Raw genomic sequence first — 23,242 nt, 5'->3', positions numbered from 1 at the left:
ACACATAAGTACAGTCATATAAGCATAAAAGTTTTCTGTGGTTGTTTTGTTTTTGTAGAACTGGGAATTGAATATAGCACCTTTACACTGAGCCACAGCCCCAGTGTTTTTAAATTTTTTAATATCAAAACAAAATCTCTGAGTCTTTGTGCTGAGCTACGTTCCCAGGCCTTCTTTTATTTTTTATTTGAGAGAGGGTATCGAAGTCCCAGAGTGCTAGGATTACAGGTGTGCACCACCAAGGCTGAATCCAGTTTGAGCACCTAAGTAACTCAGGAATCCCTGCCTCAAAAGAAAGAAAAAGCCCCAGAGATACAGCTCAGTGTGAAGGGCCAGGGATCAACTGCCAGTACTGGGAAAATAGAAGGCAAGAAAGAAGTTAGAAATCTTATACAGAATAAACTGCAATTACCTAAAAATTAGATTTCAACTGCTACAATACTGTTAGTTTTCTTTAGCCCATAGTTCTCAAATTTTAAACGTCAAGTCAGGTTTTGAAAGGCTACTTACGCGTTCTTCCCGTCCTTCAGCAAGGATAACAACAATCCTGCCCTGACGTTGGCGTCCAGTCCTACCCATTCGCTGTATGAGTCGGATGGGGCTCTTCTGGGCATCGAAACACACGATGAGATCAACTTCCCCTATATCCAAACCTTCCTCTCCAACACAGGTGGAAACCAGTGTATTGAAACCACCAGCACGAAATCGTTTCACTACCTGAAATAAACAGACTTACAAATTACTAGAAGTAAATTGTAAGAATTGCAGTGTATTGTTCCCACTCAACCCAAAATGGTGAAATAAGATTAAAAATCAGCATTAAGGATCCCACAGAAAAGGAAAAAAGTAGTCACCAAATGGCAATATAAGCCACAAGAGATTACGGTAAAATGGAAAGAACAGTCAAATTCCTTTATTTTAATAATGGTTGTGAGACTAAAAGGATTCATCCATTTAACAGTGTCTTAGTCCATGAAAAAGCATTGATTTTATATTTAGCACCGCTGAAAGGAACAGAGTGGAGGGAAAGGGTCTAGAGAAGTTATTCCTATTTAACATACCATAGATCTAAATAGCTGCATATGTCTAAAATAAAATTGTTTCGTTTCACCTACAATTCAAATCATACCGTTCACACAATTCCAGAATTTCTCTTTGCTCAGATTAATAAAACTACAATAGTTTGAGAATGAGTTAATGAAAAGTCAACCGAGCATCTTGAAAAACTTCTGTAAGCCTTTTAAGTTCAGAACGTGCTGCGAGCTCAGTTTGCCCGTGCGTCTCAGCACCCATATTGCAGCTGAAGAACGATGGAGTAGGAGTGGTAGAAACACAGTAACACAGTATTGAAACTGAGTTAGACAATAATAACAGTGATAGCTGCTATACACAAGGATACACCGTGTGCTAGGCACTATCTTAAGTACTTTATCTATTAGCTACTACTTCCAGCAAGGCTATCAGGTAGATATTACCACTTCATCTTACTGAGGAAACTGAAGATCTGAGGGGTTAAACTATTTTTACCTGAAGTCTCACTAATAATTGTCAGCATTTGAAATTAGATCTATTTGACTCCAAAAACCTGTTATCTTAATCCTTAAGCTAATTCTGTTAAAACAACCTGAAAAGTAGGAAAAAAAGTACAACCTTATGATATGATATAGGTCTTCTTGGAAATCTTTCCAGTATCAACAGTCAAAGACTGCCTGGCAAGCACAAAGTCCTGAGTTCAATTCCCATTACAAAACAAAACAAAAAAAACCACAAAGGGTATTACTTCAACATGGGAAACCTTAGTACAGGGAGAACCAATCAACAGAATTAAAAGTTAAGAATCCATTTCCTTTTGGAATCTGTAGTAACATTAAGCCTTGAAAAACTGACTTAATATTACCTGCATATAACTTTTAAAAAGTGGTAGATAAAGGGAAAAAGGGGCCATAGTAGTAGAGATATAAAAATGTACCCTGGGCTGGGGATTTAGCTCAGCGGCATAAGTGCCTGCCTTGCGAGCACGTAGCTGCAAATTCAATCCCCAGTACTGACAAAAAAAAGAAATAAATGTAACCTGTTAAGTTAAACGTAAAGGTTTGGAAACTTGGCAGGGTAAATTTATGCTGATCTACTCTAAGTAATTTTTAATAAAGGCATCAAACTCTGATTTTCATTAGTTTTACTTTCTAGTAACTCTTATTTTTTAAGGGGGGGGTCCTCTCACTATGTAGCCCAAACTGGCCTTGGACTCAATCTTCCTGCCTCAGCCTCCTAAGTACTCAGATTATAGACATGTGCCACCACAGGTATCTTCTAGTAATTCATTTTTGATATATTATTGAACGCTATCAGTCAGTGACTAATGGGAAGAAATAAACTGGTACCCCGCAGTTTTGAAATTTGAAATGCATTAATCTAACAGGTCTGTCAAAGATAACTTTTCAAATAACCAAGTTCCAAATATTCTCTCCAAAATCTGCTTTTACTGCAGTCTTCTCCATCTGAGTTGATGGAAGTTTCTCTCAGTTGCTGAGGTCAAAGATCTTGGGGTCACATTTCCTGCTCCCTTATCACACATTTCATTGAATTTAGCAATATATCTTGTCAGCATGACCTTCAAGATACACCCAGAACTATTTCTCACAAACTTCCTTGATGTCACTCTGGTCTAATCCACCATCACCCTCATTAGAATTCTGATACACTGGGGACTGGAGATTTAGCTCAGCAGCATTTGCACATGCCTTGCAAGCAGGCAGTCGTGAGTTCAATCCCCGGTACCAATAAAAATGAATAACACACACAAAAAAAGAATTCTGATACATCTTCCAACTGGTCCCCCAGTTTGCACCAGTGATTCTTTTAAAATGATCTTCCCAGGCTAAGCATGGCGGCACTTGGGAGGCTAAGGCAAGAGGATCAGAGAGTACAAAACCAACCAGTAAGTTCAAAGCCAGAGTGAACTATATCGTGAGACCATTATCAAAAAATTAAATTACATTAAAAAACAATTAACAACAAAAGAAAGTGGCAGAGACCAGGTTGGGTTGGGTATTGTGTATATTTTAAATACCTACTACGGGTATCTCAAATACAGACAATGCCTGATCCGTAAGGCATTTTATTTTTATTCATGTATACATGTTAAGTTTATTAATAATCAATGGACTCCTGAACTCTTTACAGTGACTTATAGTATGGCTTGACAATGGATAAAGGTGTTATCTTCAAACTCAGGAAGTCTTCACATTCTTATCAAGTCAGCTTAAACAGACTCTTCTGAATGCAGAGAGGACCACCAAAATGGGCATGGAGGAGGGGCTGGAGACTGCATCTCACCTCGTGGTCCAGGCCCAGGCGGGCCTCAAACACTGTACTGATATAGACTAGCCTAGGACTCCACCCTCTCCTGCCTCAGTCTTCCAAGTGCTACAACTGTCGGCATACAGTACTAAAAAGGCCCAGCTAAAAAGGCATTTAAAATCTGGAATTCCTCATCTACTAATATAAAGAATCAGAACATGGCTGTTGAGTGAGACATCAAAAACACGTCAGTGATTGATCTGGAAAAATCTACATAAATTCATAAAATCTTAATGTAAAATTTCCCCTCAAAACATCATAGAGCATGGTACTAAAACCTTAAATACCACCATGGCTTCTTCTGATCATACTTTTAAAATTAGATTCTTAAAATAACCAAAAAAAAAAAAAAAAAAAAAAAAAAAGACGTCATTTATTCAGAAGAAATTATAAAAGGGGCTTAAATAAACATATATGCCAGGCATAATGGCACACGCCTATAATCCCAGCAGGAGACAGCAAGAGGATCTCTACAGATTCAAGGCCAACCTGGCCTTCATAGTAAGTTTGAGACCAGCTTGGAGTACAAAGCAAGACCCTGTCTCAAATAAATATATACATACCTTGTATACATACATTTATTGTTGATTATATAATAAGATCTCATTTAATGCTTATAACAACCCCATGAAGTAGGTTTATGAATAAGAAAAATTGAAGGACACGGAATAACTTTTAAGTGGATTCTACATTAAGACGTATGATTAGAGCATTTCTGCTTAATCATTATACTTTATAATACCTAAAAATAAATGTTGCAAAGTCACTATAAAACATACTTTACTTACAAATAGAAGTTTCAAAACTGTTTAAAACACTTCATTTGATCTTTCAAAATATGCTTAGCTTTATTTTCAAATTTACTATAAAATCACTTTTTTTTCTTGAGACTGGTTCCTGCTGTTAGTTTAGGCTGGCCTCGAGCTAGGGGTAATCCTATTGCCTCAGCCCCGAGTGCTAAGATTACAGATGGGCACCACCCATACCCAGCTAAAATTACCTTTAAGTACCCAACTGACCAATGAGGATAAAGAAGCATTAAGTACACACCTAATCAATTTTAATTTTATTTCGTTGTCTTTAAAAATAATTACCTCCAGTTGCTCCTTCTGGGTAAAACCTTTCATGCCTTTCCCTGAAGCATGGCCAACAAAAGTCATTACTCTAATAATTGGCTTATGCTTTAAAAGCATTTCTGCAATTTCCTGAACACTATCTCGAAATGAAGAGAAGATCATAACTCTGGTCTCACTGCATTTCTTTTCAGCGGTGTTCTGAGCTGTGTAACAAAAAGCATTTTAAGTATCACTTTTAAAGAAGCATTTATTACACACATGTACCAACCCCCAAAATTACTAAAATGCATGCAACTGTGCCACAAACATGTACTAATAAAATTTTTAAAAATAAAGCATTTAGACAAGAACTAGTTCAAAACACAAATCTAAAACTATAGGAATGAACAATAATTCTTTAAAGAAGGTATTTTAAGACTTTTGGGGGAGGCTCATTGCTGTGGACCATACATACAGCTTCAAAGATTCTAGATAAGGTCTCTCCCACTCAGCTCTATCCCTGGCCCAAAACTTAAAATTACTTCTTTTTAAACATTCTCTAGTAGTTTTAATAATCTTGGCTCTTTATTTCTCATCTGCTACCATCAAGTCCTAAATAATTCAAATAAGAATTCCTAAATCACTTGACTTAAGAATTTTGACTTGGTCTGTTAATCTACATGATTTGGGATCTGTCTGTATCTCACTTAAATCACTCTTATTCTCACGTTAAAGCTCACCTATTTACTGATCCATAATCATATGCAGTATCTGACTGCCACAGTGCCTCTGAATCTGCTATTCTCTCTGGCTGGAAAGATTCTCCTTCTAAGGTCCACAAGGTTTGCACTTACATTTCCATCAGTTACCAGTTAAACATCTCTGGAACAGGCTTTCTAGAGACGGGCCATAGAGGAGTGCTGTGCATAGACCAACTTACGCACTGCACTCCTCTATGACTTGTTCTCTAGCAATCCACTTTACTTCTTCTTGCCACTAATACTATTACTGTATATTGTTTTACATTTCCTTTCCCAGTATTTCTTCAAACAATTTTCCCATATTAATACCTTATTCTTAACCTTCCCACCATTGTCTTTGCTCTAATTCTTCACAAAATATCTCAGAGCTTTTGAATATTCATTATCCAGAATAATTAAAAGCCTGTATTTTATCCACAAGTGTTAGCATAAACTAATGACAACGTTTTAGCTGTTTCAATAACTGTCTTACCTTTAAGCTACTAAATATTACCTACCATTCCATGACTTGAAGTGTTCAACTACAACTTCTTCTAATTTCTTCAATTTTGGATGACTATAGAAAATCTTTTTATCTTTATCTTCTGCAGAAAAAAAGACAGCAAAAAAATTATCTGTATTTTTCCAAATTCAATTACATTAATGTCTATTCTTATCCTTTTCAAAATATCTATGTTAAAACTTACTTTTTATTTTTATAAATAGTAAACAGCATCTAGGTTCATGAATAAATGCAAAAGAAAAAAACATTTGCATTTTTCTGAAAATTTCATTCTGCAAGAGAACCCAAACAGAAATCAGAAATAAAGAAAAAGGAAAAAATATATTTAAATAAATAAAATATGTTTGGATGCTGGAACTGGAAGAATCCAACAAGAAGCCAACCAGCCAGCCTTTGTGGTAAGTCACACAAGCCACGCAGCTTCCAGGAAGAGAAAAGTCAGTGCCTCCCGTGAGCCTATTTGGCACCTGGGCTGAGAATCAATCCCCTCTCCACTGTAAGCAACCCGCTGGTTCAGAGGACAGGCTGAGTTGATAGCAACTAAGGTACGTAAAGCAACTAAAAGCTTGTATTGTTGGGTTGATTATGCAGGCCTAGTGCCAGCTGTTTGAGTATCTCTTGGGAGGATGACAGTATAGCAAGTATGAGGGATTTCCTTGTATCTTGCCTTTGAAACCCAATACTCTTCTCACTGTTTTGCTTTGTTCTGATTAACTGCTTTGCTTTACTCAATATTCTGATTTGATTGGTTTTATTGTGTTTTGTTTTTGGTTTGATTTTGCTATACCTGATGGAATGGACAACTATTAGGAAGATAACAAGAAATACCATAGTAACTATTGCTATTTTCCTAGTATCCCACTTTGAAGTTCTGTACCAATTTTACTGCTTTGTTTTGATTGGCTTTGTTCTGTTGGATTTTACTATCTTTAAAATAAAAAAAAATTAAATATATTTGAAGATCAAAAAATAAAAATAAAGATCAATTTGGGGCCGGGGATTTAGCTCAGCAGCATAAGCATCTGCCTGGCAAGCACAAGGTCATGAGTTTGATCCGTGGTACCAAAAAAAAAAAAAAAAAATCAATTTGATCATCAGTAACCACACATAATACCTATTATTATATAAAGTTTATAAAGGTTAAACTTGAATGTTTATTAACTTCAACTCAAATAAAACCTTTAAACTTTTAACAGAGTTGTAACAAAAATGTAACTATAGGTACAATGGAATAAAATTCCAAAATTAGTCTTTTTTTGTGCTGGAAATCAAACTTATGACTGTGCTTGCCACGCAGGCAATGTGCTGCTGAGCTATACCCCAGTCCCTCAAAATTAATCTTAATAAACAAAACTAATCACTTTGGAGGCTGAGACAGGAGGACTGCCTTGAGTTTGAGACCAGGGAGAGGGGAGATGGAGAGGGAGAGAAGGAAACATACAATTTAATTTTTTTTTATTTATATATTTTGAGGCAGCATCTTGCTATGTTGTCAAGGCTGGTCTCAAATTCCTGAGCTCAAGCAATTTTCCTGCTTTAATCTCCAGAGTAGCTGGGATTACAAGCATATGTCCCCATGCCTGGTTAAAACAATATATAATTTTATATGAAAAATCAGACCTCTGTGGACAGCAGAAGTATCATGTGCAAACATGCACTCTAGATGATGATAGAGTTTCACGAAGTCCTCATTTCTGCAAAGTTCATTTTTTGCCCGTGTCATTCCTTCAGAAATTAAGAAAAGGTTTTGAAAATAAACTTTATAGCAAATCTCATCAAATTTATTACTTTTAAAAAGAAATTAAACTGTGACAATGAATGCAGATTTCTCAAATTTAAACACGAACAGAGGTATTAATGAATGCTTTCTTTTCTCTAATAATTTATCAACAAAGAAACATGGCTGTTTAGTCATATCTCGTTGCTTTTAAAAATATTTTTAATTAACTCAACTCAATATATTCAATCTTTCAACAAAATAATACTTGTCATTATTTCTTTAATAATTTCATATCATTTACCTTTTGTTCCATCCATAATTCCACAAAGGAAGAAATATAATGATCTCATTCCCATTTGTTGCAATAATTCATAACCATGATATAAACTAATACAAATGGCAAATTCTCCCTCAATTATGCCTTGTTGTATTCCCTAGGAAAAGAAGCATATGTCAAATTGAACCAAAGAAAGACATACACATCCTCCACACCCCCGCTGTCAGGGCAAATGACTGTAACATTTATAATATAATTAAAATGATCATAAGTAATCCCTTCTATTCTGAGCACAACTTATTGGTTCTATTGAATGCAAATGTTATATAGTATGTTCTATGGAAAGGTGCCAATGTGATATCCACATGAAATCTATCCCTTTATTTCATTTTTATTTTTATTTATTTATTTATTTATTTATTTATTTTAAATCAGTACCAGGGATCAAACTCACGACTGCCTGCTTGCAAGGCAGGTGCTTATGCCGCTGAGCTAAATCCCCAGCCCTCTTCATTTTTATTTCAACAGGAAATTTCCACTTTAAAACAAAAAGGAGAAACATTAATCGTATATTGATTCTCCTTATAGGGAAAATAAATAGATCCACATGGTATTTCAAAACTAGTAAATACCTACTACATGTTAAGCATTCAACTACAAAAAAGCAACTCAGGGACAGCATGTCTCAATATAAAAAAATCTCTTCAAAAAGTTTTGGTGGGGATGTAGCTCAATGCAAAGGCCCTGGATTTTGCAGGAAGAAAGAAAGACAGGCAGGCAGATAGATAGACAGACACTTAGAAAGAAAAGATACAGACACACACGAGGCCTATCCTCGTTCATTTCGCTAATGAATCTGGCAAAAGGACAAGAATCTAATCAGACTGACAGCAACATTTAACACCAAATATATATGCTATTGTTTAAATGTTCAGGCATGCTTCAGATTAAAGGCACGCACCCCCTGTACCCAGCTGATCATCTAACACTGGGCACTGGACATTGTTCTAAGCAAATGATTTCATCTTCACAACTAGAATGTAGGCACTATTATTATACCCATTTTATAAATGAGAACAACTCAAAGGTGGTAAGTAGTACAGCCAACATTTAAATTCTGGACATTTGGTCTAAAGAGGCCTGTGCTTTCAACTGTTCCCCTGGGGGGAACACAGGAAGCAATGGCAGGTGGGTCCCTGTGAAAAGACAGTTTTAAAAGAAGCTGCGTGTACTGGTACACCCCTGTAATCCCAGCACTGGAGAGACTGAGATGGAGGATGGCAATGAGTCAGGCCAGCCTGAACTGCAAAGCAAGACGTGGTCTCAAAGAAAAAGACAATTGAAAATATATTTTAACTATTTTCCTTTATTTTTTTCTACTTACAATTTTAGTAACATTTGATCAGTGATGTCATTTAACATGTTTCCAGAATAGCAAAAAATACCCTAAAAGGGCACTCTAATTACCTAAAGGATAAAATCACCTCTGTGTAAATGTAACTCTCACAAGAAGTTCAACAGGTTTGGATTTACTATTTAAAATTTTAATCAACATTTTACTCGCAGCAGATTTTAAAATTTATATGGTACAGTTTTGAATACTACCACAAAATGTCATAGAAAAGGCTCCATTAGTCATTCCTCAGACACTGCAGGGTAAAACCTTCAAAACCACTCTCATGTGGTCACAACTTTCATTACCACATCTGGCTGTCCCCATCCCGAATCTCAGCCAGAACGGGTCCCTCACTGTCTCCTCCAGGGCTTCGCTCAGCAGGCTCTGTTCTCAGGCATCCACTGCCCTCTGCTCAGAAACTGACTCGGCGCCTTCCTATGCCTGTGGGAACTTCTTCTGACTTTGGACCTAGCTTGACGGACAGTTCTCTACCCAGCTACTTTTCTCCTACAAAGATTAGAAATAAGAAGCTTACTGTGATGCTTCCTCCAACTCAGGGCATCTCGAGTAAGACTAAAAGTTCTGCATCTTTAATTTAGTTAGAATGTACTTTTTCATGGCTGACTTCATAAAACAGATATGGGCTAAGCAACCAATTCTTTGTTCAAAATTAAAAGATAGATTTATCTTAATTCAAATTATTAAACTGTATTATTAGATTTTTTATACATTTGTAAACTATATAAATATATCTAAATTCTTAACTTCTAATATGTAAAAAAAAAATAGTTATTACATTTATCCTGGTTCTGAGTAAAAATTTAATCATAAAGATTTATTAAAAATACCTACCACGGGGTCAGGGATATAGCTCAGCAGCATAGCGCCTGCCTGGCTACCAAAAAAACAAACAAACAAACAAACAAAAAACACCTACCACAATATCTGGAGATGGGTTTTTCCTAAACTGATCTCTTGCCAGAATTATCTGGTATTTTGTCAGATTGGAGATATCCCTTCTCATCAAAACATTCCTGTGAATCAGGGGACTGGCAAATGCTTCCAAAATCTGCAAAAAAAAAAAAAAAAATCAGCTCAAGCTTGTTTTAAAGTCCCTTTGACAGGTTCTGCTAGTCTAAGGCTTAACTATTTGTAACATTACATTTGCCAGGGGACCCAGAGAAGCAACTCATCTCTCCAAGAGTAGCTTCTACTTTCTGCTTCACATTCCAGAGATAAACCTCCCACTCCCTTTGGAGCCCTCTCCAATCCCAAGACTCCACCACCACCCAAGCCTCCACTCCCAACCCCCAGCATATCTTCATTTCCTGTTTTACTCAGCAGATGCGGCTTCAAAACAGCAGCTGATATGTCATTTCGCCCACCTCTCAAACTTTGCCCCCCAGCCAAAATTGATAAAAGTACTCCCACTTCTTTTTCTTGTTGACAACCACAATATCCCCATGAAACTCTCCCATGCCCGCATTCAAGGCCTCTTCCTCTCTCTCTCTCATTTTCTCTCCATTGCTTCAGACTGGGTGCCCAAAATACTCAATCGCTCTTCTCAAATAAAACCAAATCACGCATATTGGGATTTAACTCAGTAGTGTAAGCAGATGTCTGGCAAACATGAGGTTATGAGTTCAACTCCCGGTAACAAAAAACCCCAAAAAGGTATAATTAATAAAGTCTGATATAAGTGAATTTTTAAGTCGATACAAACAAAGACAACAAAATTTAAAACTACTTGACACCTACCCCAGATAATATCAAAACTGAGGATAAGCTATTGTTATATTTGACAATTTAAGAACACATTTGTTTATTTACATTTTTTTAACTCATCATCAACCTGCACACACTACAATCTAAATGCTATGGAAAAGGGGCCTTAAATTTCTTTACTGTTACATTCTCAGTGCCCAGAGCAAAGGAAGGCAGATAGGTCCTCAGTAAATACTTGCAGACTAGACTATGGAATAAGTATCTTGAATGTATTTAATTTTATTCATTTATTTACTCATTCAACAAATATCTCTTAAACATTTATCATGTGTCACGTAATGTTCTGAATGCTGGGGATATTGTGGCTGAGACAAATAAAGATGCGGCTTGCAAATAATTTACACTTCAGTGGGAAGAGGTAAAGGATAAAAAAGCGAACAGCAATGAGGCTGGGAATGTAGCTCAGAGGTTACTGTGCTTGCCTACCCGGGGCAGGGCCATGCCTTCAAGCCCCATCAATGAGAAGCAACAAAAGGAGGAAACAAAAAAGTAGGTTATTTTGCTCATGAATGGGCTTAAGAATATAAAATGCAATAATGCTGCAGAAGCCAGGCAGTGATGTGCACCTGTGATCTCAGCACTCTGGGAGACTGGAGAATCACAAGCCAGGCCACTTTGCCAACTTAGCAACACCTCATCTCAAAAATTAAACAAGGGGTCGGACTCTATCTCAGTGCAAAGGCCATGGGTTCCATCCCCTGTACTGGGGGAAACAAAGTCAGAGTCTGAGTTGACAGGTGAATAATGAGGCTCTGAAGAGACAGCATTTCAGAAAGGAACGAGACCAAAGGTAGGGGTGAGACTGAAGGCACACCGAAAGAAAGCTCCGGAGGAAGACCTACTACAGCAATGTGTAATAATGAAGTTTTAACTAATTTTCATTCCTTAAAATGGAGGTATTTTGGGTACATTTTCCCCTCCATTCAGACTTTGCTAATCATACTAAGGAAGTACTCTGAAAGCTGGGTGTGGTGGCCATGCTTATAATCCTTGCACTCAAGAGGATGAGGCAGGAGGACTTGCCATGAGTTCAAGGCCAGCCTGAACTACACAGTGAGACTCTATCAAAAAAAGAAAAAGCACCTTGAATATTTTTAACGTAACTAAATCTAATTATGATTATATCAATAATTTTTTTTTAATTTTTTTTTTTTTTTTTTTTTTTTTTTTGTCTTTTTTCCTTTTTATTGGTACCGGGGATCGAACTCACGACCACCTGCTTGCAAAGGCAGATGCTTATGCCGCTGAGCTAAATCCCTAGCCCTATATCAATAATTTTTATATATTGCTTTAAATGGAATAATTTTAAAAAGACAAAACACCTCAGCATTGAAGAGACTGAAGCTAGGGACAGGAATGAGGCTCAGGGCCTGCTTAGCATGAGTAAGGCCTCAGGTTCAACTCCTAGTACCATGCTGAAGGGAGAGAGAGAGACAAACACAAGAGAGCAACTACTAGAAAGACTTCCCGTCTTATAGGAATGCTGTTTAAAGGTCTGCAAGAAAAACCATATTCCTAATACACTTATTTTAAATTTATACTAAAAAGGGCTGGGGATTTAGCTCAGTGGCATAAATGCCTGCCTGGCAAGCACAAGGTCATGAATTCAGTCCCCGGTACCAAAAAAAAAAAAATTTTGTATTAAAAAAAGGATATATACTGAACAACAGAGCTCAATGTTTCACTCATCTATTCTGTAAAGCAAACGGTTTCAGATCACATCCGTGAAAACACCACCATTTTACTTGCTCACAGCCCTGCATGTGTAGTCACTGCATGGGCCTAGGAGCAGCAATGCCACAGTAACAGTGACCGCAACCAGTGCACTGACACTGGTTCCCAAACGTTCTTCCACAGGAGGAACAAAGCATCCTTAGGGAAATGACTCTACCTCTGGCAAGGGAAAAATAAAAGTATACAGCCTTAAAATACTGTGTGAGAAAGTTAGTGTGTGTGTGTGTGTGTGTGTGTGTGTGTGTGTGTGTGAGGTGAGGTTAAGGCACAAATCTACAGCGCTCTAGTGCCTGCCTGGCAGGTGTGAGATCCTGAGATCAATTCCTGGTACCTCCCCTGCCAACAAAAATCACTCCAGAGGCATATTTGTTTTGTGTTAGGGCACAGTTTTTAAGTTGCCCAGACTGGGCTGAACCTTATGATCCTCCTGCCTCAGCCTCCCATTATTGTATAGGTGTACACCATATTGCCCGGTGGAGACTGTCTGAAAGGAGCTCATCATGCTCAAAAATAAAACAACCTGAACAACAGTATTGGACTGTAGTTCACAGAAAAAAATAACTATTCACTAATCTACACTCAAAGAGTTGAATCAATAAGTAAATGGTACAGAATAAATAACTCTTCATTACGAAAGAATTCAAATTAATAACTGTAAAAGAAATGAAAGAAGAGGGGCTGAGGAATTAGCTCAGCGGCATAAGCACCTGCCTTGCAAGCAGGCGGTCGTGAGTTCGATCCCTGGTACCGATAAAAATGAAAAAGACCAAAAAAAAAGAAATGAAAGAAACAACAACCAGGCCAAAACATGAAAGTCAATACCACATACTGAAGTACATAGTAAGCAAAATGTGAAGAGGGAGAGGACCCTTGCACAATTTCAAAGTATCTCCCCAACGGAGCTATACTATTTTTGCAAATTTCTTGAGAAACTAAAATTACTGTAAAATAACTTCCTGAAAGCACTGTGGGGAAGCTCTCTATTCCTGGATGTCTGTAGTTTTAGAAGGCCTGCAGCTACAAGAAATAGCCTCACTGAGCCACCTATCTGCACTCCTGATTCCAGCTCCTTGTTTCTTCTTTCTTCCCAACACAGATTTCCTGAGGCTAGTTACAGCTAAGCTGGGGTTCATTATTTAGTAGCCAGTCATAGGGCCAGCCAGCCTATGTCTGAGGGAAGTGGAAACACATGCCACCTCCCAGTGGAAGAAGAGGCTAAATTTCGGCCACAGCACTGATGAGCTGAAAATACATTTCTATCACCACACTAATCAGAAACTATAGAAAAACAATGCTACTTCAAATTTCTCTCACTGAAAGTGAGAACTGTCTAAGCTGTTTCTCAACCACTACAATACTGACACTTAAGTCAGAGAATTCTTTTTTTGGGGGGGGGGGGCTGTCCTGTCCACTGTAGGATATTTAATAGCTTCCTGATTGCTAAACACAGATGCCAATAGCAACACTACACTAACTCCCCTTTCTCACAACTGAAACATGTGTTCAGACATTGCCAGGTCTCCAGGTGAGAAAATTATTTGCACTTGAGACCAACTGCTGTACCAGGGATCAGAAAAGGAAATATGGAAAATATATTTCATTCTAAAACACTGAATAATAGAAATCAATGTTTTACTCATCTATTCCTATAAAACAAACTGTTTCAGAGCACATTGCTGGAAAACGACCTTCACTGTGGTGGAATCTGGGTAGATTGAGGGTTTGCTTGTCTTATAAAACTTCAGTGAGCTACATGTTTTATAAGCTCCTCACTGTTTCTATGCATGTTTGGTAAAATGTCTATGTTTCTGTGTTACATACTTCAGTTCAAAAGTTTACCTAAAAAAATATAGAGCCAATAAAACTATTACTTGCTTTAGAAATAACCATACTTTCAATCCCCGGGACCGATAAAAAGGAAAAAGACAAAAAAAAAAAAAAAAAGAAAGAACCATCTTTTTTTTTTTTTTTTTTTGTACCAGGGATAGAACTCACAACCTCGCGCTTGCCAGGCAGGCACTTAGGCCACTGAGCTCAATCCCCAGCCAAAATACCCCTCTTTTGTGCTTTTCTTTGAAACAGTAAGTTTGTTAATATTATAAACATGGAACTCACTGCAAAATTTTTTATTTCAAAGAATTTGTCCGACATGTTAATTACATAAAATATCATTCTTACAGCCAAAGTCTGTTAACTGAAATAATTACCAGTTCATTTATCAAAATTGTGGTAAAAACAGCTTACCTGGATATACATCTTTTGAATGGCTATAAGTTCCTCACCAAGAGGGACGACAAGCTTTTCAACTCGTCTTTCATGAGAGTATGGTAAAATATCTGGAGAATCTTCAGAGCGAAGCTCTATCTGCCCAATTAGTAGGTTACTGATAACCTGCTGCACAGCCTATGCAAAATCAATTAAGTATGATTATAAGTTACATAAAATGTGAAGAAGACAATTTGCCCTTCCTGTGAACTGCACAAGCCTGCCGGGTCCAGGAGAAACAAGCCAATTCACCCTTCTTATGAGTCAGCAGAAGACACTCGGAACCTGGGAGAAAAAACAAGAAGCCAATCCACACTTCCCATGAGCGAACTCACCTCACCTGTGGCCACCCGCAAGTAACCAGCTGATTTGGAGGACAGGCTGAGTTGACAGCAAATGAGGTACAAAACAACTTAATGCTTGTATTTTGTGATTGACTTTGCAGGCCTAAAGCCGGTGGTCTGGGCATCTATTAAGAGGACAACAATATGCAACATAGGCACTATGGGGGATTTCCTTCTGTCCTGTTTTTGAAATTCAATATTGTTCTCACTGTTGTGTGTTTTCCCATTTTTATTGTTTTGTTTTATTCAATGTTTTGTTTTGTTTTGATTAGTTTTATTCTGTTCTGTTTTGATTTTATTCTTTCCGATGGTATGGGTAACAATTTTGAAGATAGCAAGAGGCGTTATGGAAGCCATTATTGATTTCCGATTATCCTTTTTTGAAGTCCTGAATAACTTTCACAGTTTTGTTTTGATTGGCTTTATTCTTTTTATTTTGTCTGGTTTTATTCTCTTTAAAATAAAATACAATTAATTAATTACATAAGATGTTAAATTTGTTTAGTTTAAGCTACTGACAAATAGCAGTAAATTTCTCAAAGAAGCACCAGAAATTCCTATCATTAAATATCAGAGAGAAAAAAGACACTAGACAAACTCACAAGGAAAGTATATCAGAAATAGCACAACAGAAGGAAAATGCTTTTTAAACATCTTTTCTTACTACGGTCTTTCAAAAATATCTGTAAAAGTCAGTAAGTTCCTCAAATGTATCTTAATAGTTTCTAAATGGAGTCCCTATAAAGACTTCAATAAAGCAAAACTTTTAGATTAGCAAACTAAATCCCTCAAATACTGTAACAGTAAACTTCAGAGCCAGAACTAGTACCTGGTTTCTTGATTCTGCAAAATTTTTTTTCTATTGATTTTTGTGGGAAAAACAGGAACTATTAAAGGACACTTATTTAGTACTGGGAATTAAACTCAGGAAATTCCTTTCTCCCCAAAATGGCTTACCCTAGGTTGATTACAGCAAAGTTGGGATATTTTGGGAATGTACCTTAGGAATACTTTATAAAATGGCTTAAGAGATTGGGGGCCTATACTGTATCAATTACTAGAAAATTAGTACAATATTTTTCATGTAAATCAATATACATAATGTATGTAGGTTTCTGGAGATATTACTATACACAAAAAGCTTATAATGGAATTAAATTATGAAATTAGGGACCCAGATTTGGTTACAAAAGCCTAATAATCCCAGCACTTTGGGAGACTGAGGCAAGACAATCACAAGTTCAAATCCCACCTAGGTAGGTTATTGAGGCTCTGTCTCAGAACAAAAAATAAAGAAAAGGAACTACCTGAGTTTAATACCCACTACTAAATAAATAAATTTTTAAAAATTAGGGGATAGTTTGGTCAAGGTGGCACACACCTGAAATGTCAGCACTCTGCAAAGCTAAGACAGGAGGATTGCAAAGTTGGGGTCCAACCTGGCCAACTCAGGGACTTAGCAAGACCCTGTGTCAAAATATAAAAAAGGGCTCAAGATGGAGCTCTGGACAAAGATCCTGGGTTAAATGGCCAGCACTACCACCACCACCCCCAAAAAAAATCTCTGAAAAGAAAATTACAGAATTGCAGCAAATACATAAATAAAACCATGGAGGCCATAGAAAACAAGACTAAGGACCTGTCACAGAGATTGCAAAGGGTAAGGAGACATGACCTCTTAATGCAGAGAGATTCTGGGCTGCAACCTGGAGCAGAAAAAGACTTTGGGAAAAGTGGCAAATAGCACATGCAAGATTAGTTGTCTATGCTGATTTTCTGGCTCTGGTAATTTTACTATGGTTATATAAATGGTAACACATTAGGGAAGTCCTGTGAAGCTCATAAAAAGATCCAAATTTTCCGGAAGCCTAACGTTACTTCAAAGTAAAAGTTACAAAGAACTAAAGACAGTAAAAACTTTTCAAAATACTTGCACTATTTGTAAAAATCCAGTGTTTGCACTGAGTTGTACAGCACTTGCCTACCCTATGTGAAACGCAAGGTCTGGTCTGCAGTACTGCCCAAAACAAAACAACTCAGATTTAGTACTTTGAATAGCTTTTGGTTATTGTTTTTTTGTTTTTTGTTTTTCCTTTTTGGTACCAGGAATTGAACTCAGGGCTTCATGCTTGCCAGGCAGGCACTGCACCACTGAGTTATATCCCCAGCCCAGCTTTAGGTTATGCTTAAATCAGAAAACTAGTAATATGACTGTGTATAACTGTAATCTTATATACCCTGGGCACCAAGGCAGGAGGAGCTCTTAAGCCACGTTATTCAGACCTCAACAGAAAAAAATGAGAGAAAGAAAGAAAGACAACAAACAGAAATCAGATGAGGTGGTACACATCAGTAATACCAGCACTTGGGAAGATAGAGCAGAAGGATCGGGGCAAATTCAAGACCTGTCTGGGCTACATAGTGAGCTCAAAGCCAGCCTGAACTGCATAGTGAGACCCTATCCAAAAACAAACAAAACTAACTAAAGGAAGAAACAAAGAAAAGAAACAAATTACTAATTTAAGGAAACTGCAAACACAGAAGAAAAGCGAGGCAAGTTGTAGAAAACACATCATAAAATCAAACTACATAAATAATGGAAACTGATCTGTAGTCATAAAAATTTATTTTCTTAAATGAAAATACATACCAATTTTACTTACCTTTATATCACTACCTGGTGTGGCAGTAAGAGCCAAGATTCTAAAGTGATTTGTATATTTGACCAGTTCCCTTACAACCTAAAAAGAAAAAAATCTTTAATTGATGGTCTAGTGAAAACTATCGTAACATATTATCTGTAAGACAAGTAAGATTTAATGAGACTGAGGAGAAAGATTCACTGAATGAATCTTTAGGTCAATTAGACTTATAATGAATCCCTCATCCTTGGTGGTGGAGATTGAACCCATAGGTTCTCTGTCACTGAATTACATCCCCAGTCCTTTTTATATTTTGAGACAGGATTTTCTTTTTTAAATATGAAACGCTTCATGAATTTGCGTGTCGTCCTTGCACAGAGGTCATGCTAATCTTCTCTGTATCATTCCAATTTTAGTATATATGCTGCAGAAGCACTTGAGACAGGATCTTGCAAAGTTGCCCAGCCTGACCCTGAGTTGCAATCCTTCTGCCTCAGTCTCCCAAGTAGCTGGGATTATAGGCATGAAGACTGCACCTGCAGCAGGCAAACCACACAGCCTCCCTGTGTGCCCGCAGAGGCCCTGTCAGCCAGGGAGAAGCAGCAAGGAAGCCATACAACCTTTCTATGTGCCAGTGGAGGCCCTACTCCAGTGGCGGCAAAGAAGCCATCAGCTTCCCTGTGCGCTGGCCAGGCCCTGACCGCCAGGGAGAACCAGCAAGGAAGCGGAACAGCCTCCTTGTGCCCAAGTGGAGACACTGTTGGCCAGGGAAAAACAGCAAGGAAGTCTCCTCTGCCTCCTGAATCCCCTCCCCACCGTCTATAAGCAACCAGAAACAACAAAGGCTGAGATGATAATAAATGAAGTAACTGAAGTAGGGAAACAACTTGGCATTTATGTTGTTTGATTGACCTTGCAGGCCTGGGAGCAATGGTCTTGGTAACTATTTAGAAGATAACAATACACAATAAAGTAGTAATTGTGGATTTCCTACTATCCCATTACTATTACTGTTTTGTTTTGTTTCACTTTACTGTTTTATATTACTCCATTTAAAATTATATAGATACATAATTTGTGTTTTTAGCACAGATTGCATACAAATACATAACTATTTTTTTGGTCTTTTTGAGACAGGGTTTCTCTATGCAGTTCAGGCTGGCCTTGAGCTTACTTTGTAGCCTAGGCTGGTCTCGAACTCAAAAAAAAAATCCTCCTGCCTAAGCCTCCCTAGTGCTGGGATTACAGGCATGAGCCACTACGCCCAGCTGACATAACATTATTTTTAATAGAGATTTAAATAGAATTATTCTAGTTAAGAAGGAGGCACAAAGGAGCCCAAGTTTAGGATAGCCTGGACAACCTAACCAGATTCAAAATTTTTTAAAAAGTGGGAGCTGGGCATACAATGTCATTCAATGGCAAAGCACTTCCCTAGCCCAGGGATCAACATACAGCACCACCTAAACAAACAAACAAACAAAAATGGATGCAAGGGCTGGGGAGGTAATTCAGTAGCAGATAGCTTGCCTAGCATGAGCAAGGCCCTACCTTCAAACCCTGCAATCACAAACACAAAAACAAAACTGATACAAGACAAAATATACCAACTAGTCATTTTTATTTTGACTCAATGCAAGACATGATGATCTTGTAGATCATCACAGAAGGGATTTTTTAGAGTCACAGATGCAGTGAGGAAGACATAAACAAATCTCTTATTGACTGATTTTTTTTTTTTTTTTTTAAAAATCCTGATCTACATGAAAGCCAGAATACCTACAGTTCTTTCAGGTTACAAAGCAGTTCTACCAGTTCTAAATGGAGTAATTTTATTGCTGTTTGCTACAGGAACCAATACACCTACCAAAACTGTTACATGTGAAAACTGAATCAAATACATTACTCCTTTTCAAGGAGCACTTTTAAACATCTTGTAGAAGAGGAAATGGTGTTGTGCTGTTACACTCAGGAAGCTACATTTCATATGGCTGATGTGCCCACTGTTATTTACTCCTGGAATACCAAGTAGTACAAACTCTCAGGGCAGTTTAGCTAATTATGAAGTTAATGCAAGTTTAATTGTAATCAGTAAAAAATATAAAACTTCCAATGGGGGAAAAAATCATCTAATGCCCAGAATTTTTTTTTGAAAAAGTGAATTAAATATAAACTAAACCTACAAAGTTCCACAGAGTTGTAATTTAAAAAAATAATAATAATAACCCTCTGGAGACATTTTGCAAAAGAGAAGGGGACCAAGAGATGGACGGGGTAGGGAGGAAAGGAAGAGGAAGGTGATGAATGAATTAGGATGTGTTATGTACATGAATGAACCAGCTCCCCCACAAGAATGTAATTATACACTGCAACTATGTACTAATAAAAAGTAAAACTTGAAAAAATGAAAAATCTCAACATGTCATATATTGGTTTAACTGGGAAAAGTAAGAATAAATGGAAAAATGTATCCACTTCCTGGATATAGTTAAGAAAGATCAACTGTAAAATAATAATTCATCCTAGGACAATACAGACATACAATAATACTTACAGTCTCCAAGCAAACTACAAATTCACAAACTGGCAGTAAAATTTGTATTAAATGAAATGGATTTTCTCTTCTTTATTCCTCTTCATCTTGCCAGTTACTGCAGTTTTAATGTATGGGGGTAATTCCCAAATCTGTTCTACTTTCAGGTGAAAACATTCACTGAGATGTATGATTCTATCACATTCTGCCTAAAGGATATTTAGAGCTGGATTCTTCAGATATCTCCAAAGTCCACACTTACACAGAATTCAATACCTTTTCCTCCAATCTCTGTAACTGTTACATCTTCACAGTTTTCCAGTCAAAACCACGGTGGCCACACTCTATTTCTCCTATCATTCATTAAATATCCTGCCTTTAGCCTTCTCTCCGCTCATCTCTTTAAATCTTAAGTATCACCCTAAACCGTTTTAACAAGTCTGCATCATGTGCATCCTTTATGGCCTACAGTGTGCCTACAAATTGTTAAACATACAATACCAATGCCTTCACAATCCGGTCCTTGAGTAGAATAAAACAAGCAAAGTCCCCTTCATGTAAGGGAGAAAGAGAAGGTCAATCACATTTAGCAGTACAATCACATTCCACCACCTTAACCCTCATACTTTATATTTTTGTAATACTTAAGTGGAGAACGGTTAGATATGTTGTATATATTATATTATTTAATCCTTATAACATGGAGAGTTAAGTACATCTTACCTAGTTGCTGAGTAATGGTACAGTGTATACACTATCAATCTTTGGGTTTTTATCTTACTTCCCTGACTCCACCAATACGCTACTTTAAATCACTGCCCTAATTATGAAGATCCACATGTGACAAATAAATTTTTTAAAAAGACATTGATTTGAATGGAAAAGAGAAAGTACTATCACTGTCTGTTCTTTGATAATAAATATAAGTCTTTTATAATACCATCATTAATTTTCATCACTAAGTAACTATCCTGCAAAATATTCAATTGGATACACTACAAAATACCATTTAGCAAAATTATTACCTGGCAATAAGCATAATTTCCAAGAGCCTTATGAGCTTCATCAATGACTAAACACTTTATATCAGCAGCAGGACAAGTTCCTCTAGTAAGATCATTTACCATGACCTGAGGTGTAAGAAAAAGCACTCTCTTATTGCACCATATTTCTTTCCTGGTGAAAACTTGAGTAGAACCTGTAAATAAAAATGACAGTCTACATTCTAACTTTATGTAAAACATAAATAGTCTGTATTATTTTCAAAATGCATTCATGTTTAGGTAGTCTTTAGTGGGAGTGGAACTTGATAATTTATCGGAATGCTACATTTTAAATCTCTAGTGGGCCCAAATGTCAAAGATGTCTAAGACTACGAATAGACTGTCTTTAGGTAATTCCTACAAAACGTCATATTTGAAAACAAGCAAATTCTTCAGCTGGAAAATCCTCCATGTTCAGTTAATCCACGGGATGTACACACATTAATTGCTTCAAAATACTCTGACAAGCTACAAGGATGTACTGAAGGTTTAATAAAGCAGCCTGGTGTTGGACTTGTAACAAGTAGATGATACTTTATGGAAGAGAATGTAACGCGAGCATATTTGCATGTATGAGCTACTCCACATGGGTCAAGAACTTCTCAGCTTTATTTCCACCAGAAGGCACTTCCCCCCGCTGGAAATCCAGTTCTTCATTTCGTTTTAGCCCTTTCTTTAGTCTAGATACCTGTCATTTCCGCCATCTGGGTCTGCGGGATACCCATCACTTGATAGCAAGCCTCGATCTGCTGTGTCACCAAAGGTTTCGTGGGGGCCATAAAAACGACCTTGCCCGAAGGGAACCAGCGGTAGAAATTGTACATGACGACGGCGGCAATGAAGGTCTTCCCCAGCCCTGTGGGCAGACACACCAGTGTGTTGCAGAACAGAGCGGTCCGGGAGATGTGCAGCTGGTAGTCCCGCACCGGGCAGTTGGTAGGGTAAATCCACAGGGCGCCCGCAGAGGTACAGAAGCCGCCATTCTCCAGACTCTGCTGCCGCTCAGCATCGTACACCGCGACCAGCAGCACGTCATCGTCCGACTCTGGCTGAGCCTGGGCCGCTGCAGGCAAACGTGGCTCGGAGCTGCCAGAGCCCTGAGGCCGCTCGGCTCCTGAGCTGCCACCGGAAGCCCTGGGGAATCGGGAAACACTCGAGCCCCACGTCTGGAAAAGCGTTCTTTGTCGTCCGCTCATGAGGCCGACGACCACCAAAGACTTTGCTCGGGCACCGACAGCCACAGCAGCTCTAGAGCAGCCTGGCTAGCGAGCCCCATCAGTTTCCTCGCACAGAAATGTGGAAAGAGAGGGCGGATCTGCAGCCTGTCCATCCAGTTAAAAATGCCGCGGCTGAGTTCGCGTTATGAAGGTGATTGGCTGACTTCCCGGAAGCCTCCTCGACTTCCTGGAACGCTTTCCACACTGCTGGGGTGTTACTCTAAATGTGGTCCCCCACTCACCTTTGCGTGTTGCTTTGCTCTGTTTAACAGGCTCCACATTTCAGTTCTGTTTCAAATAATTAGGTGTCCAAGCATCATTGTTAGTTTGATGTCACTTACAATGATAAAGAGGTCTAGAGTACAATAAAATACTCAGTTTCACGAATTTTATGCTATTGTGAATTTGCATCGGATGAAGTAAACAACCAAAAGTGTGTGGATAGAATAATTAATCTTATTTCTGTCTAGGCAAAATAAATATGAGGTCTCTTGCTGTGTCACCAGTAGCAACCTATTATTTTAATATTTTTATTGCTTAAAAGGAAGTGAATGTGATCTCGTCCTATTATTAGAAAATGAAGATAAGAGAAATACAGAAGGCATCTT

General features: G+C 37.8%; 1 protein-coding gene and 1 non-coding gene across 3 annotated transcripts in view; both read right to left on the bottom strand.

The window, feature by feature from the left end:
• The window catches only part of Fancm (FA complementation group M), a 55,850-nt gene extending 33,069 nt beyond the window's left edge, over positions 1 to 22,781 (bottom strand). For both annotated transcript variants that reach the window (XM_013154743.3, XM_063247090.1), the window contains exons 1-10: positions 22,106 to 22,781; positions 21,400 to 21,572; positions 17,863 to 17,940; positions 14,835 to 14,993; positions 10,009 to 10,140; positions 7,700 to 7,832; positions 7,299 to 7,403; positions 5,674 to 5,760; positions 4,455 to 4,639; positions 511 to 717 (exon numbers count right to left, since the gene is read on the bottom strand). In XM_013154743.3, coding sequence (XP_013010197.2) covers positions 511 to 717; positions 4,455 to 4,639; positions 5,674 to 5,760; positions 7,299 to 7,403; positions 7,700 to 7,832; positions 10,009 to 10,140; positions 14,835 to 14,993; positions 17,863 to 17,940; positions 21,400 to 21,572; positions 22,106 to 22,613 — 1,767 coding nt within the window. In that variant the 5' untranslated portion in view covers positions 22,614 to 22,781. The remainder of the gene's footprint in view (positions 1 to 510; positions 718 to 4,454; positions 4,640 to 5,673; positions 5,761 to 7,298; positions 7,404 to 7,699; positions 7,833 to 10,008; positions 10,141 to 14,834; positions 14,994 to 17,862; positions 17,941 to 21,399; positions 21,573 to 22,105) is intronic.
• Positions 18,175 to 18,277, bottom strand: LOC111757395 (U6 spliceosomal RNA). The gene has a single exon (XR_002791756.1). It is a non-coding gene; the product is annotated as a U6 spliceosomal RNA (small nuclear RNA).
• Positions 22,782 to 23,242: the final 461 nt, after the last annotated feature.

This window comes from Cavia porcellus, unplaced genomic scaffold (assembly GCF_034190915.1).
Source record: "Cavia porcellus strain 051 isolate PalLab524CR breed Dunkin Hartley unplaced genomic scaffold, mCavPor4.1 scaffold_1, whole genome shotgun sequence".
In the NCBI taxonomy this organism is placed as follows: domain Eukaryota; kingdom Metazoa; phylum Chordata; class Mammalia; order Rodentia; family Caviidae; genus Cavia; species Cavia porcellus.
Note: the sequence above shows the minus strand (reverse complement) of the source record. Positions and strands in the feature narration are given on the sequence as shown.